Below are 14,402 nucleotides of genomic sequence, written 5' to 3' on the forward strand. Positions count from 1 at the left end.
GGGCATCGGAGACCCGCAGGGGTCATACGCATTAATGATAGGGCGTGCTGAAGGCCTGCGGAGGTCACGTGCCTTAATGGCTGAAGGATGGTAACAGAGTACGGTGGAGCCGTGTATTTGGTTGTCAGACCCTCTAGAGGATTAGGCGGAGGTTGGATATCTGGCTAAGGCACGGGCTCGGCACGGGTGCCGAGCCGAGCCGGTTGTTGGCGGGGTGTCTTGTCGTGGGGTCGCCCGTTTTTCTGGTTGACCGCTGGCCGGCGCTTCCTGGCCGAGCGCCTTTCTGGTCGGCGCTTCTTGGTCGAGCGCCTTCGGACTGGCACGACTTGGGTTTTCCCCCCAACAAGCATAGTACAATTACTGATGGCACCTCTAATGCTCCTACTAACTCGAGACTTAGAGCTCTGGAGGTGGAGTTCCTCAAAAACACGTTGGAAAGAGGAGATCGGTCAACTGATGAGGGTTCGTTAACGGGTCTTTGACCCGACCCGAACCCAACCCGAACCCGACCCGAACCTAAGCATGTCGGGTGCGGGTTTAGAACCCGACCCGAACAGACCCGTTTTCTTGTACGTGGCACCTGTCCCAGCGGCCATATCCGAAAGGGGGCGTGGAGGAAAGGAGGAGCCGGGGGGAAACATTTCTTTAGTTTTAATGGCTACGGCTACTTTCCAGATCTTCTGGCCTCGACTACCTTCGAGTCGTTACTCCAATAGCCTAAAATTTCATGCTTCTCTCGCTTCCCTTTCTCCTTCTTCTTCTTCTTTAAAGCTCTGTTGTTCTACCGCCTTCCTGAAGAAGGGCAACGAACGATTTCCTCGGCAACCCATAGCATCATCAGAAGGTACAGTAAATTCTTTAAATTATTTCATTTATCCGTAGAGTCTGAAAAAATTCTATTTTCTAGTGCTTACAGAATAACTGTTAATATTTGGTAGACTTCCATTAAAGCTGGAACTAAATATTGAAATGGTTTCGTGCAATTGTGTCGCATGTCTTTAATGAATAATGCGGAGTTAATGAATGAAGAGATGTTGGTGCGGAGAGATACTTATTATGTTACTTTTGCAATGGAAAAGATTCTTTTTATTGCAAAAAATGAACTGCAAGGAGGTGTTGAAGGGATCAAACAATGGTCTTGTTGTCAACATTTTAGAAGCAATTCTCTTTACCATGATATGAGATTGTACAGAAGCCTTAAGCACTAGCCTCATTTAAGATTGGAAAAATTGGTTTGGCCTCAAAGAAATAAAGTCGATCTTTTGATGGTATTTTGGGGGAATCTCAACCTTCTAAGTCCTAAAACAGTGCTTTGTTTGCTCATCTTTGTTAGATAGGAGTTGCCTGTGTTTGATATTTTGGAGCTGGATCCACATGTATGTAGATACTCCAACAAACTCTTCTCCTTTTCTAGTATAGACTAAGACAGCAAGGGAAGGAGGAAGGGTTTCTCTTTCTCCTAAGAGGAAGAATTGGGCATAGATTTCGTATTATTCTTAAAAAAGCTGAGAGCAATTAAATGATTTTCTCTTATCTCCCCCCCCCTATAGGAGGATAAAATGGGCGGTAGACTCGAGTGGAAAGGGATACACATGGAATACAATCATGGCCCATAAGGTTTTAAAAAATAGAATAAGATTTGCTTAAGATGCAGATGCAGCACCCTGAATAGGAGTCTAGCTAAAAAAAAGTTTTTCCATATTCTGGGCGAACTGTGGCGCCCAAAATAAATGTTTCCTGCTTCTAGGTTTTTTTTTAAATGTCTCTTGGGGGAGTTGGGGCCCCTGCTGCTCCTCTAGATCGGCCATTTTTTTGTAGTAAATGTATGATTGACCGTGCCACTTTTTTCCAATCCTATTGTTGCTAACAATCATGATCCTGCTGCTCATCCAACATATGTGGTGGCATCACATGATGTTGCAGCATAATATTCATCTAAGAGCTCGAAATGATGAATGCTGAAGACATGGAAGAACATCACGAAATATAATTATGTTTTTTTAGACAAAAATCTTCTAGTCATGTTATAAAGATGACTGCGATAGTTTTACATTAGGAAAAATGAAGTTCAATTCTAATGTTTTTCTATAGATGAATTATATGGAGAGGTGTTAATTTGCTGCCATCAGTTTAAATTTCGAACAGAATTAAGTATGCATTTAATATTGAAATATGATGAGGTTATATATAAATAAGGAATTAAGGATTTTTATTTATGGGGTTTTATAAATGAGGACCCTTGATGAATTGACCAATTTTTTGTTCTCTATAAGGTTTTGGAACCACTTCACATCTTCACTCTACTTGTTCTTGCTTCTTACAATTTTTTCCTTGAACATGTAACAAAAGTGCTGGTGTTTTTATTATAACCTTCATTTTCTTGAGAATAAATTATAACATTTTCTTTGAAAACATCCAATAAAATATTATAAATATTTGAGAATATATTTTAACATTTTCTTTGGAGACATCTGATAAAATATTATTAGCATTCAGTTGCTATCGTATAAACTCATCAATGCTTTCCAATATAGTGACATTTCAAAACACTTGTATGAAGCTCTCTTTATGGGTGTTGGTAGCTATGAAACTATATTGTGGTAAGAAAGATGATTTGTAAGCTTGAGTTTTCATCTCATCGTTGGATATTTGAATATTTTGATGTATATCAGTATATACATAAGTTAAGCCTTGCTTTCCTTTGATTGCTTTACTTTATTTGTGTTCTTTTTTCTTCCTTTTATCCCTTATCAGTGGAAGATAAGATATGAATTTTTCTAATAGAAAAAAGTAACGCCCTCTGCATGATGGATTGGAGGCCTTATCTATGAATCAGAAACTCAAGTGCTCTATTCTGCGACTAGTATTTTATGTGTAAAATAGGATGATGAATAGGTGAAAGAAGCAACTTCAGCTTGAGCAATGCCTACTTGACTATTTGAAATACTGCAAATTATTAAGTTGATGTTTGTGTTTCTAGGATGTGAAATGGCATTTGTATCCTTTCCTACTCTAGATTGTATGATACTTACATGCCATTGTCTCATTCAATTACCTGACAAATTCAATGTGAGTTATTAAGGATGTTTGTATGCAAATATATCAATCTATGCTTTGTGCATGCAAACCCTTTTTTCGATGAGATTTGGTGATTGATGGCATGTTGCAGGGTTTCCTAGTGAGTTGGTTGAAGATTCAAAATTCGTTCCTTTAAATGCTGATGATCCTGTCTATGGTCCACCTGTAAGTCTCCAAGGTCTAAATTGATGATTAATTATCTAGACTAGGGATTTCCCATGGCATTAACTCCTTGATTATAAAACTGACTTTTGTCCTGAAAAAACTAGCCATAATCCTTTTTCTTACAACAATTTCCAGTTGCATGCAAGTACATGTTGAAACAAATGAGATTTCTCCTTGAGTTTCTCATTTTTTCAGTAAGTTTAAAATTCAGCAAGCCCTTGCTATTAGTCAGATTGATTAGAACAGTAAATGGGACTTGTTTTCTACAATGTTTTTAAAAAGAACTCGAAATTATTATATCATAGGCCTTTCCAAGACATGAACTTTGTAGAGTTCCAAGAAATGGAAGCTTTAAATTAAATTTGTAAAGCTCATCAAAAGTGATAGGAGTTGTTCACTCTGTATTTCTTTTACTCATCATCTTGAGGATTGTAAGCTTTCATCCTATATCTCTTTTAGAAGGCATCAATGTCAGTGAACTTTTAGATATACCAATTCTTGCCATTATTTTCTAGTCTCGAACAGCAACTGTTGGAATAAGTTGCAAAAAATATTTTCCCTCTCTAGCATTAGAAAACAATTCAAATCTAACTAAAACAATATAACTAGATGCCTAGGATTGAAAACCTTCCCTTACTAATGCCATACTGGCCAATATGCATCATAGCATCTAAGGATTGGCACAAAGAACCCCAGCATGCCCTGATTTTAGCAAGCGAAGCCCAAACCTTTGCAAGTCATATATCATTTACCGTACCATACCTATTGGCAAGATTCACCATCTCAGTACCGAATTCTGTACCGGTGTTACACTAGCATAGTGTCGATACGGTACAAAATTTTTTTTAGCGTACTGAGTATCAGTACGCCATCCGTACCAAATATCGATACCAAATCGGTACGGTACGATATGCCCCATACTGCTCGGTTCGGGCCGGTATAGCATACCATGCCCATTGCTGATTGATACAAGCCCATACGTTGATATTTAAATCCACAAAGCATGCATGATACAACAGTATATCGACCTTGTTATGATGATCTTAATTCAGGTTTTTCTTATTTTTATTAGTGGAAGTCGATTTTGTTATTTTTTCATTAAATAAAATTTGTAGATAAAAAAATGTAGAAAATGGAGATGCAGGGGATCAAACCCTGTACCTCTCGCATGGAAACAGTGCGCTCTACCATTTGAGCTACAACCCCATATTAATTTGTTCCAATGGATGTTTCTTATTAATCATGATTAGAAGATATTTCACAATCTTCAACCTAGCCCAAATATTTCTCAGATGCTTTTTACCATTTGATATACAAAAGGACTATGGAAGATATCCACAACTTGCTTTCTAGGATAGACTAGTTGAGAATCACCATGACAATAACTGTTTCTCTGCTTCATTTGCTCATCAAAACTAGAATATTGGTTATATAATAGCATATACTTTTCATGGTACAAAAAACTTTCTTAATTCTGCAGAGGAGAACCATCAATATGGTCTCAAGTTCTTAACAACCACGTCCTTCAATGGAGATGGATCGTCATGAACTTTTTACCACCCTACCCTGTTATTTTCACAAATATCAAAATTTGACAAAATAGGCTTTCAAAGAATATCAGTGATCATTCTCGTTTCCTACAAATGGAAGGGATACTGAAATAAAGCACCTAGTGGGTGAATTAATCCAAATGGGATTACCAAAGGAATAAACATAGTTTTTTAGATGAAAATGTCATCACTTTCAAACACATCATTCGAGAAAAATATTAGAGGTTGTGATGGACCACCATGTTCAGATTTGAATGTCTGCAATATTTTAGATGCATCGAATTTGGAGAAGCATCAGTGGAAGTGTCATCAATAAACACTTGCATGGTTTGTCATCAATAAACACTTGCATGGTTTTACTTTCAGATGTTTGAGAAATAGTGAATGTGAGATGCTCTTAAGGAACCAAACCAATATTATTTTTTCCTTTTCCTAGCTCTAGCATACTTGCAACCGTAAATCCACAGGTTATTCCAGCACATTGACTGGCAGATTTTTTTTCCTTTTTTTCCTTTTTTGGAGAACTAGTATAGGAAAAGGCCCAGCCAAAATCAGGGTGAGGGTGGGACTTCAACCTAGGTCATTACTACCAAACCCCTAATGACTTTACCAACTGAACTAGCTGGCACCCTTGACTAGCATAATTTTTTTGATCCAAGGTTTCAATTGAACAGAGATACAAGTGTTAGCTTACTTATCATGATAACTTTCTGAAGCCATTTGTTCAGCATTAGAAGATAAAACCTAGCTTTTATGTTCTTAATTTTGAAGAGGGATGTTGGAAAAGTTGAAAATTTAATCTACTATAAAGGGAAGCAATAGTTTACCTTGTACAATGTGTAAGGATAAGTCATAGTTAATAATGTAACATGTGAATGCAATATATGATCAAAACATCCGTCGCCTACTGGAGGAGTGTGGCTCCTACGAGGTCACACATGTTTATCGGGAGACAAACAGTGTTGCGGACTGGGTTGCCTTTTTTGCCGCTCATCACTCAACGGGTTTCACCTGGGTGGATCACGAGTCTGTGCCAGAGCCTTTTTGTAGCCTTTTGTTTTCTGATCTTATTGGCCGCATTCATACCCATCGGGTGTGAGCCACTATTGTACCAAAAAAAAATACTATTCTTGTTCCTGTAAGGACCCTTCTGGGCATGTATATAGTTCCACATCAGCTATGTACTAAATAGATCTTGGGTATTTGTACAAAGCCAAGGAACCAAAATAAGACCTTCTAGCTAGCCTTTTTAGGTGAGGTCTTGGATCGTTACATACAATATCAGAGTTGACTCGACCCATGGCCTATGTGGACTAGATGACACTGCAGTACAAGCTATTTTGGGGCTTATCATGAGCCGATCATGGTTCTTGTGATTGGATTTGGTTGAATTTGGACCCTTAGCCTAGCAAGGATACTAGGGCTTAAAAAAGAAGAGTATGCGAGGACCTTTGCAGGTATGTGTTTAGTCCCACATTCGCTATGTACTGCGTAGATCTTGGATATTTATATTGGGCCAAAGAATTGAAATAATACCATTTGGCAAGCCTTTATGGGTGGTCTTAGGTCGCTATAGTTCCTGTATATAGTAACTTATCTAATTTTACTACAGTTGCTTTTATGAAATATTGCATATATTGGGGACTATATTAGAGTCCCCTTTAATTGCTGGTTTGAATGTTTCTTGAAAATGTTGTTTGTTGCATCCTCTCTTAAATTCTATAAATAAATTTCCTTTTCTTGCTGCCTCAGCATTCCAATATTCTTGTATTTCACCTTTTGTGAAGAGTAGTGCCTAGATGTTGGTTCATAAAAATTTGCAAGGTATCTAGTGTTAGGCTGAGTCACTAAAATTTTCTGCTTGTTCAGAAGTATTGGCATCATATGCTTGTTGGTACTCTTATAGGTTGCAATGTGAAATTTCGATATGCTGGTAAAGAATCTCATAATCCTATGAACCAAATCTCAGGAGATTCAATGTCTTCTTGTATTTCTTTATTTTCTCTAAACTACTGATAACCAAAATTCATTTAAAATCCTCTATATGTGACTATGAGACATTGATGGCCTTCATTTGGGGTCTACAAATGGTTTAATAATGTCTTCGGGGGGTGCTTACTAATTGGTTGGATATGTCAAATTTTGGCATAACTAATATTAGATGTTTGAGTTCATATGTAGTATTATTTTGTGTAAAAGAAGAAGCACAATGACAATGATTTTTCCTTGATTCCTTCTATGAACCTGAAACCTGATAAGCATGCACATATGATTGTCAAATTAAAGTAGCTATTTAAGGATTCCTATTTTGCAGACTTTGGAAGTTCTGACACTATGCACAAGTGCATAATGGCAGCTTCCATGATGGTTATTAAACAAGATAGATGTTCAGTCTCGAGAAATAGTTTTTACTTCATATCACATTATTTTGATGAAAAATCTTACCTATCATTATGGAAATCCCATTCAGTTATCCCACTTTATCAAACTTTGACGTGTTGGACAATTTTCATATTGCAGGCTTTATTGCTATTGGGATTTGACGCAGATGAAATGGACATGGTACCTCTCTCACACACAAGAATGAAAGCCCTCTTTTAGCCACTTAACACGAGAATTTCTGCGAAGATTGATTCCAACTAAGAAAGTGGAAGTCAGCGGCTAATTATAATAAGTATGCTATAGCTAGGATTCAAAAAATGGTACTTGCAGTGGTACCAATTTTCTGTTGGACCAGTATGGTACCAGTTCGTCCCTTGGTAGCAAGAATCTTCCATTTAGAATGGTGAATGGCTTCCAAATTTTCTTGAAAACTTATCCTTGCACTCGCTTTCTAAGTGTTTTTGTACTATTTTTTAGGAGACCTGCTTCCACATACCTACACCTAGCATGCTTCCGATAACTAAGATCGATCCCATATTGCTCATGGTATGGCATTGTGTACCGGTATCGTAATCGTATGCAATTTTGAGTTTTTTTTTTTAAAACAATTTTTGTTATCATTTTTTTGTTTTGTAGGCCTACTATGCCTATTAGGGTGATTTGGTTCCTTTTTTTAATATCTTCATGGTATTTGAACAGATGTGTCGTATCGGAGTGTTGATATCCATACCAACACCTAAATTCTTTATAAAAATTGCCGTCCCATTCAGGATGCCCCTCGGTGCCAACATAACTGGGCTTAATGCTGTTGATATCAACTTGCTTTGAATGAGATGCATGGTTTGGGCATCATCCTGGCTGAATTGGGCGTTGTATCAGCTGGTTTCCATTGCATGGCTAGTACATCTCAATTTGAACACATTTTGGTGTCCCAGACCCCATCCAGGTCCCGTTTTCATGCTAGAGTGGTACGGTACTGATGGTACCATCCCATTTCAACGGTATTTAAAACCATGGGCTCTAGATACCATGTAGAAGTTTCTTGCAAGTTGCTTAAGGCATAGATGTGTTGATTTATCTTTTCTAGTAAGCAGATATCCACATAATTTCTTTTATATTTTTCTTATCTTTTTATAAGATTTTATAAGCATTTAAGATTAACTTAGTTTCAGGCGGACATTCAGATCATTAGATCTCTTATTCATCATAAACATCTTGCTTCCTGGTGACTGTTTCCACCTATGATGTATGTATGTTTCAATTGCAGATTAAGAACTTTCTAAGAGAGCTAGATGGTGAGTTTTTAAAGGTAACCTTCACACAATCATGCTAATTCTTTTTGTTTCTTGCCATTTTCGCTCCTAGAAACATGGATGTTCCAACTATATGTCATCCATAAACAAAAAAGTTGCTTCAATTACATATATAACAAGTTATTTATATTGATTCAATATGTTTGATTAAGCATTTGTGTTTTTAATCTGATGCTTCTCTATGCTTCTTTAGATTATTACTAGAGGCATATTGCTTGGGACAAAGCTCATTATGAGGTGGAACTATCTAAATGAAGCTGATTTCATGATATATTTTATTGCGCAAGCAACGCTCATAGCCATATTTGAAACAAAGTAACTATAAGTTTTATGCATCCAATTTCACCACTCTTTCTCATCCAATTCCATGTCCTGTGGCATGATAAGCCTTCAGAATTCCTATATGTTGTCCTTATGCCCAAAAGGCAGTGAAGTTTTTTACCATTTCACCCACTTTTTTAGGTTCTTCTTTCATTTATCTTTACATGTAGATCCAAGTCTCCCACTTTACCAGGGGTATCTCCTTTTAGGTTATAAAAATCACTAGCAGAACTTCCTAGTTTTACCAGAGAATTCAGTGAATTTATTCACCTCTGCTTCTCTCATTTTCAAGAAGCAAAATGTATTGATATTTTCTAACCAAAGAGGGAATATGAAGTCTATTCATGTTGTTTATTACCTCAAATCAATGGTAAAATTGCAAATTTACTTTTATTAAGAATTTCTACTATTTTCTTGCTTTTTTAATCACATTTTAGTTTATCTGCATTGTAGATTAGCACATCAACTTTTCTGCTTATATTTTATTGGTACTAGGAATAATTATTGATTGAGCATTCAAAAACATGGTGGGGTGGTGGATGGCCAAATAGACAATAAATTGATACTTAGAAATCCGAGTCCAGAGAAATCCTAAACCCCTGTAACCGTCCATGATGGCATCCAAACAAATCTCTCTTTCTAGGAAAATCCAACTGATCAGCAGATCATGGGGTTAGAATTTCTAGATTCTATAGGAAATATGAATATAAAGAATTTGCATCATGTATAGACTTCAAGTGTCAATCCTCCATTAAGATTCAGTTTTTTAGATTTTTATTGCCTCTTTTTATTGTGCACATGTTTACCTTTTTCTTGAAGAGATATGCACATATTTATGTTAATCTGCTATTGTGCGGAAGAGATGCAGGTATCGATATGTCAATGTGCATTTGATGTTTCTCAATTTCTAATGCTAATTCTGGAACTGTCTTGTCTTCAGGTTATTTATTGTACCGAAGATATGATGAAGCTATCAGTTTGGGATGCAATGCATATTGAACAATGTGATCTAGAAGATGTGAAGGTTAAGATACTAATTTATTGTTATTTATATGTTCATCAAAAATTTTTGGCCTTATTCAAAGTCCATCAAAGTAAAAGTATTGAATAGTGGAATTACAGTAAACTGCCAAAGAAAAAAGTATAGATTAAACCCATAAACATGGTATTTCTGTATATTATTCTAGTGATATATCTCATTTTGCATGGCCGTACCAATCATACCATGCAAAATGCTAGTTCATTATATATTCAAAGGTCAATCTGCATCCTTGGTATTTCCGTTAGTAACAGGAATTTAGTTCCTAAACACCTCACTATTCCTAGACTTCAGAAAATCCACAATTCTAATCCTAATCCTAATCTAGAAGCCCGTCTCTCATTATCTTCCTTGCTATTCATGCTGATGCTATTCATGCTTCTGAGGACCCAGCAAAAGATCTCCTGTTTGATCTCTCATCATTTATCGGACTGAAAACATTATTTGTGTCATAATTCATAGACTATATCAACTAACTTGCATTATAATTCCTTACTTTTCCAGTGGTAAGTATGTTTTCTCAATTTACAGATTGCAAAATCATTGCCAAGAATATGCTTCTTATCTGGCTTAAGTGGCGAAGAGATGATGATGTTTGTTGATGCATTTCCAGAAACTGGTATGAAATATTCATCGTTCAATCAGCATATCTAGATTTCACAGTCAAATAAGTTAAGCAACTTATCTTCAAGTTGATATTTAGTTTGATGACAGGTTCACAAATGTAAGAAGAGCTAATATTCAGAGTTACCTTGTTTGCTTGTGCTAATCTTGATTAAGCATGCCTTATACACTTTTTTTGGTGATAAATAACCTACTTAACTCAGTGGTTAGAGTATTGCTTTCATACGGCGGGAGTCATTGGTTCAAATCCAATAGTGGGTAGAACTTATTAGCACTACTTAAAGTTAAGCATGTCTATCAGTCGATTTCCCTCATGCAGGAAATCGAACGAGATCTTCTTATTCATTCGTTTGACTTTCCTTCTTACAATAGTCTTGCTATAGAGTTGAAGAATCAATTAGCCCGGGATTTTTTATTTAGATCTTCAACTACTTTCAAAATCAGTAGTGGGCATCCAAATCAAAGATCTACACCATTGATCATGATTTATCTTACTAAAAATACCTGGAAACCAAAAATAACATGTTTTCATGGTCTCTAACCTGTGCATCATGGTCTCTAACCTGTGCATCATGGTCTCTAACCTGTGCATCATGTGGCCACAAAAATGGACAATTTTTATTGTGCTAGTATACTAAAATACATGATAAAAAATTAAATTGAAGCCCACCTTTTGGCCATGATTTAGACATATTGAAATAAATATTAGTTAAGAATTAATAAAGTTTAATGCTTAAATTAGAGCAAAATATGTTCGTATATCATTTTAACCGTTCATTTTGCACCTACTTGATGCATAAGCTAGAGACCTCCAAAATATGTAATTTTGTGTTTTTAAGTATTTTTATGGTATAAATCACAATTAATGGTGTGGATCTTCAATTTGGAGGCCTCATTATTTTATTTTAGAATCAGAAGGAATAGATGCCCTCTCCTTTTGAGAGGAGCATAGTCCATATGTGTGTGGGTGTGCATGTGCACGTGCACATGCAAATGCGTGTGCGTGTGTATACATTTTTAAGTATATACTTCTTTTACTTCAGAGGTCACCACTCCATCTTTTCAAGTTAATCATTATAATTTTCTCCTATCTTAAATTTAATGTGCACTAAAGTGCTTGTAGACTAGTATATATAGTGAATCATCATTCTTATGAAGACCTGTTGTTCAAATTTACTTTTTTACCATCAATATTTCTCTCACTGATAATAAAGATTTCAACCATTAGATTTAGATATAATGACTGAGATTAGCTCAAACCTTATGTGTAAGAGCTTGGGAAGACCACATCCTCTCATCAATCCCTTGGCAAGCTGCTGTTCATGAGCAACTCAAGTTCAGCTTGAAATTAATTGAGCACTTGAAGCTAAGCTCAATTACGATCGAGAGAGCTTGAGCACGGCCTCACTTGCTCACATCCCTCTTCTATTCATAAAGATGCATTGAGTTAAAACATAAAATAGTGAGATAACTGGAGGTTGAATATGTCTTAATGCATAAAACAAGAAGCAATTCTTTAATTCATAGAGAGGCATACATGCTCGATCAAGAAGGATTTGCCGCCACTAGTATGAGATAAGAATGTCTGCACATGAACGCATTCTTCTATTATATTGAACAAGCTTGATATTTTTGCAACACATTATCTACATTATTTCTTGCTGTTTTATATCAGTTCAATTCTATGAACTTTAATGCCACACATGATGTTATTTCTATGCAGGACTGAAACCAGCTGTATTTGCAGCACTTGTACCTAATAGTGCAGATAAACTACTTGGAGATGTGATTGAAGAGATCATGGGGGACCACGAAATGCTGGTTCGGTTCAACTTTCGTGATCTTATATCGCTTTGGTCTATATTATCAATTTAATTTTCTTACAATATTTCTCGCATGATTCAGTCAGGTAAGCAGTCAAGTTAGATTACGCCATTATACAAGAAGAAAAAATGATCTGGTCATAGTAATGTCTTCGCCGACACAAAGTACTTGGGCCAACCAGTGCAGAGGAAAGAACTGCTTCCAGAAAGACTTTGTCCTGGTTTTGTAGTCCCTGTAAAACCAAAATATGAAATTTGTTCGAGGGCATAAAGTATCATGACGGCCATCTGTAGCTGCTTCCGAAATCACTAGAACTGTATATTAATACACTATTATATGAAATATACATACTTATTTGTTCATTCGTTAATGGAATGTAAAATTTGCTGTTGAAGTGTGAAAGAAACAGTGAGAAAGAAGGGGAAGAAAGCAAATAAGAGGTTCACTCTAATTGCAATTATCTGGCTAATTCATTAATCTGGAAGGGCATCCCGAGATAAGAGTTCTGTGGGAGAATTCCATTTTTTGCAAGTCCTTTTGTTACAAAGTATTCAACAAGCTGTGTATGTTCAATACAACCTCCTTGTACCGTGAGAATGTTAAGAAATTGTTTGACACGAATTCCATGAGTCTTCCAGGTTAAATTTGAGATTTAGCCTTCTAACATGACTTGTGAATTCCATGCTTGCTAGTTTCTCCTTTTTTTTTTTTTTTTTTTTTTTTTTTTTTTGAAAGGGGGGGGGGGGGATGTAAAGTCGGAAAACAAAACATCATGGAGAGCCCTGGGCAGCTCTCCCTTCTGCGTCCACAGAGTACCATCTGAATGACTAGCCACATAAGAGGGCATCCAATTTGTGGCCCCATTGGCATCCTCCCCGTCGCTGCACATGCTTGCTAGCTTCAGAAATGCCCTGAAGGTGCATAGTTCCATTGTTCACAGTAACCGCGTGCGATGCCCAGCCTCACGTTATCCACATATGATTGTTGTTGATACACGATTGCCAGTCTATGTATCTGCAGAATGATTTAAAAAGTTGGTGGGAGCAAACTGGACAAAAAATGGTCTTAAGATTTTCTAATCCATTAGCAAATACATTAAAGACAGTCTCTTAATAAGAAAATTTTAACTCATCTTTGATGGCATGTGAAATGAGTAGTTTACTTAATGGCAAGATTTGAAAACCATGTTAAAATACAAAAAGAATGGAAAATAAATAAATAGTGAAAGGTATCTCGTTAGTAGCCAAGGCTGTAGAGATAAAGAGAAACAGAATAGGAAAAATCCATGGTTAGATTTATTTATTTATTATTCTGAGGGCAGTTCATGGTTAGATGTTAGAGACAAAATATAGAAGTTGAAGAAGCGATGACTTAGGCATGGAGGAACTGGCATGACAGATCTACAGACCAAGAGCACCACTTCAAAGATGGGGTTCTTCATGGGGGAGTTGCAAACAATTAGCATTACCTTAACAAAGCCTGTAGGTCCTTTGTTAAGGAATCAAGTTGTACTGATGTTCTTATGGTTCTTTTTTTGTATGGTGCACTAATGTTCTTCTGGTTCTTATTTCTCTAATTAAGCCATTAAATGTTTTCCTTTTCTTAATGTTATCCTAGTTGACTTAAGAGATTAAGTCCACTACAAAGAATAAGGCAAGTAACATCATATAACTAGTCACCCAATTTACTTGGTATTCAATATGAAACTTAATCTGAAAATCTAGAATTTTGAAGTACATCATTAACCAAATTAGCTAACAAAAAATACATTCAGTTTATCAGTTTTGCATGTCCCATGGATAAAGACATAAGCAGAATTATGGTCATGGATGTGACATGATTGCTTAGACAAATCGACTCCTATATTGTCACGTCCCCAACCCGAGATCGTGAGTCGGGGGTCGCGTCAACTGCCGCATATTCAAAGAGAACTTTCTCCACTAGCATATAAGGCATCTCAACATGATATCATAAATATACAGCGAAATAATTTAATTAATAATACACAAACTTTATTTGATTAACTAACTCAACTTACAATATCTCACAATTCTAACATTAGTTTAAGATAAAACATCAATTTAAATAAACTTTAATCTAAGATAA

At 36.2% G+C, this 14,402-nt stretch overlaps 1 protein-coding gene across 2 annotated transcripts; it reads left to right on the forward strand.

Moving 5' to 3' along the window:
- The first annotated feature begins 586 nt into the window (after positions 1-586).
- Positions 587-12,666, forward strand: LOC103718601. Of its 2 annotated transcripts, XM_008807499.4 has the most exons (8): positions 587-844; positions 3,170-3,243; positions 7,314-7,355; positions 8,443-8,484; positions 9,750-9,833; positions 10,380-10,467; positions 12,196-12,293; positions 12,378-12,666. In XM_008807499.4, exons 1-8 carry the CDS (start codon positions 655-657, stop codon positions 12,396-12,398), a joined length of 639 nt encoding a protein of 212 aa, XP_008805721.2. In that variant the 5' UTR covers positions 587-654; the 3' UTR covers positions 12,399-12,666. The 2 variants fall into 2 exon arrangements, with proteins under 2 accessions (XP_008805721.2, XP_038982700.1); XM_039126772.1 differs by lacking the exon at positions 7,314-7,355.
- The last annotated feature ends 1,736 nt before the right edge of the window (positions 12,667-14,402 follow it).

Source organism: Phoenix dactylifera, chromosome 5 (genome assembly GCF_009389715.1).
Source record: "Phoenix dactylifera cultivar Barhee BC4 chromosome 5, palm_55x_up_171113_PBpolish2nd_filt_p, whole genome shotgun sequence".
NCBI classification, from domain to species: Eukaryota; Viridiplantae; Streptophyta; class Magnoliopsida; order Arecales; family Arecaceae; genus Phoenix; species Phoenix dactylifera.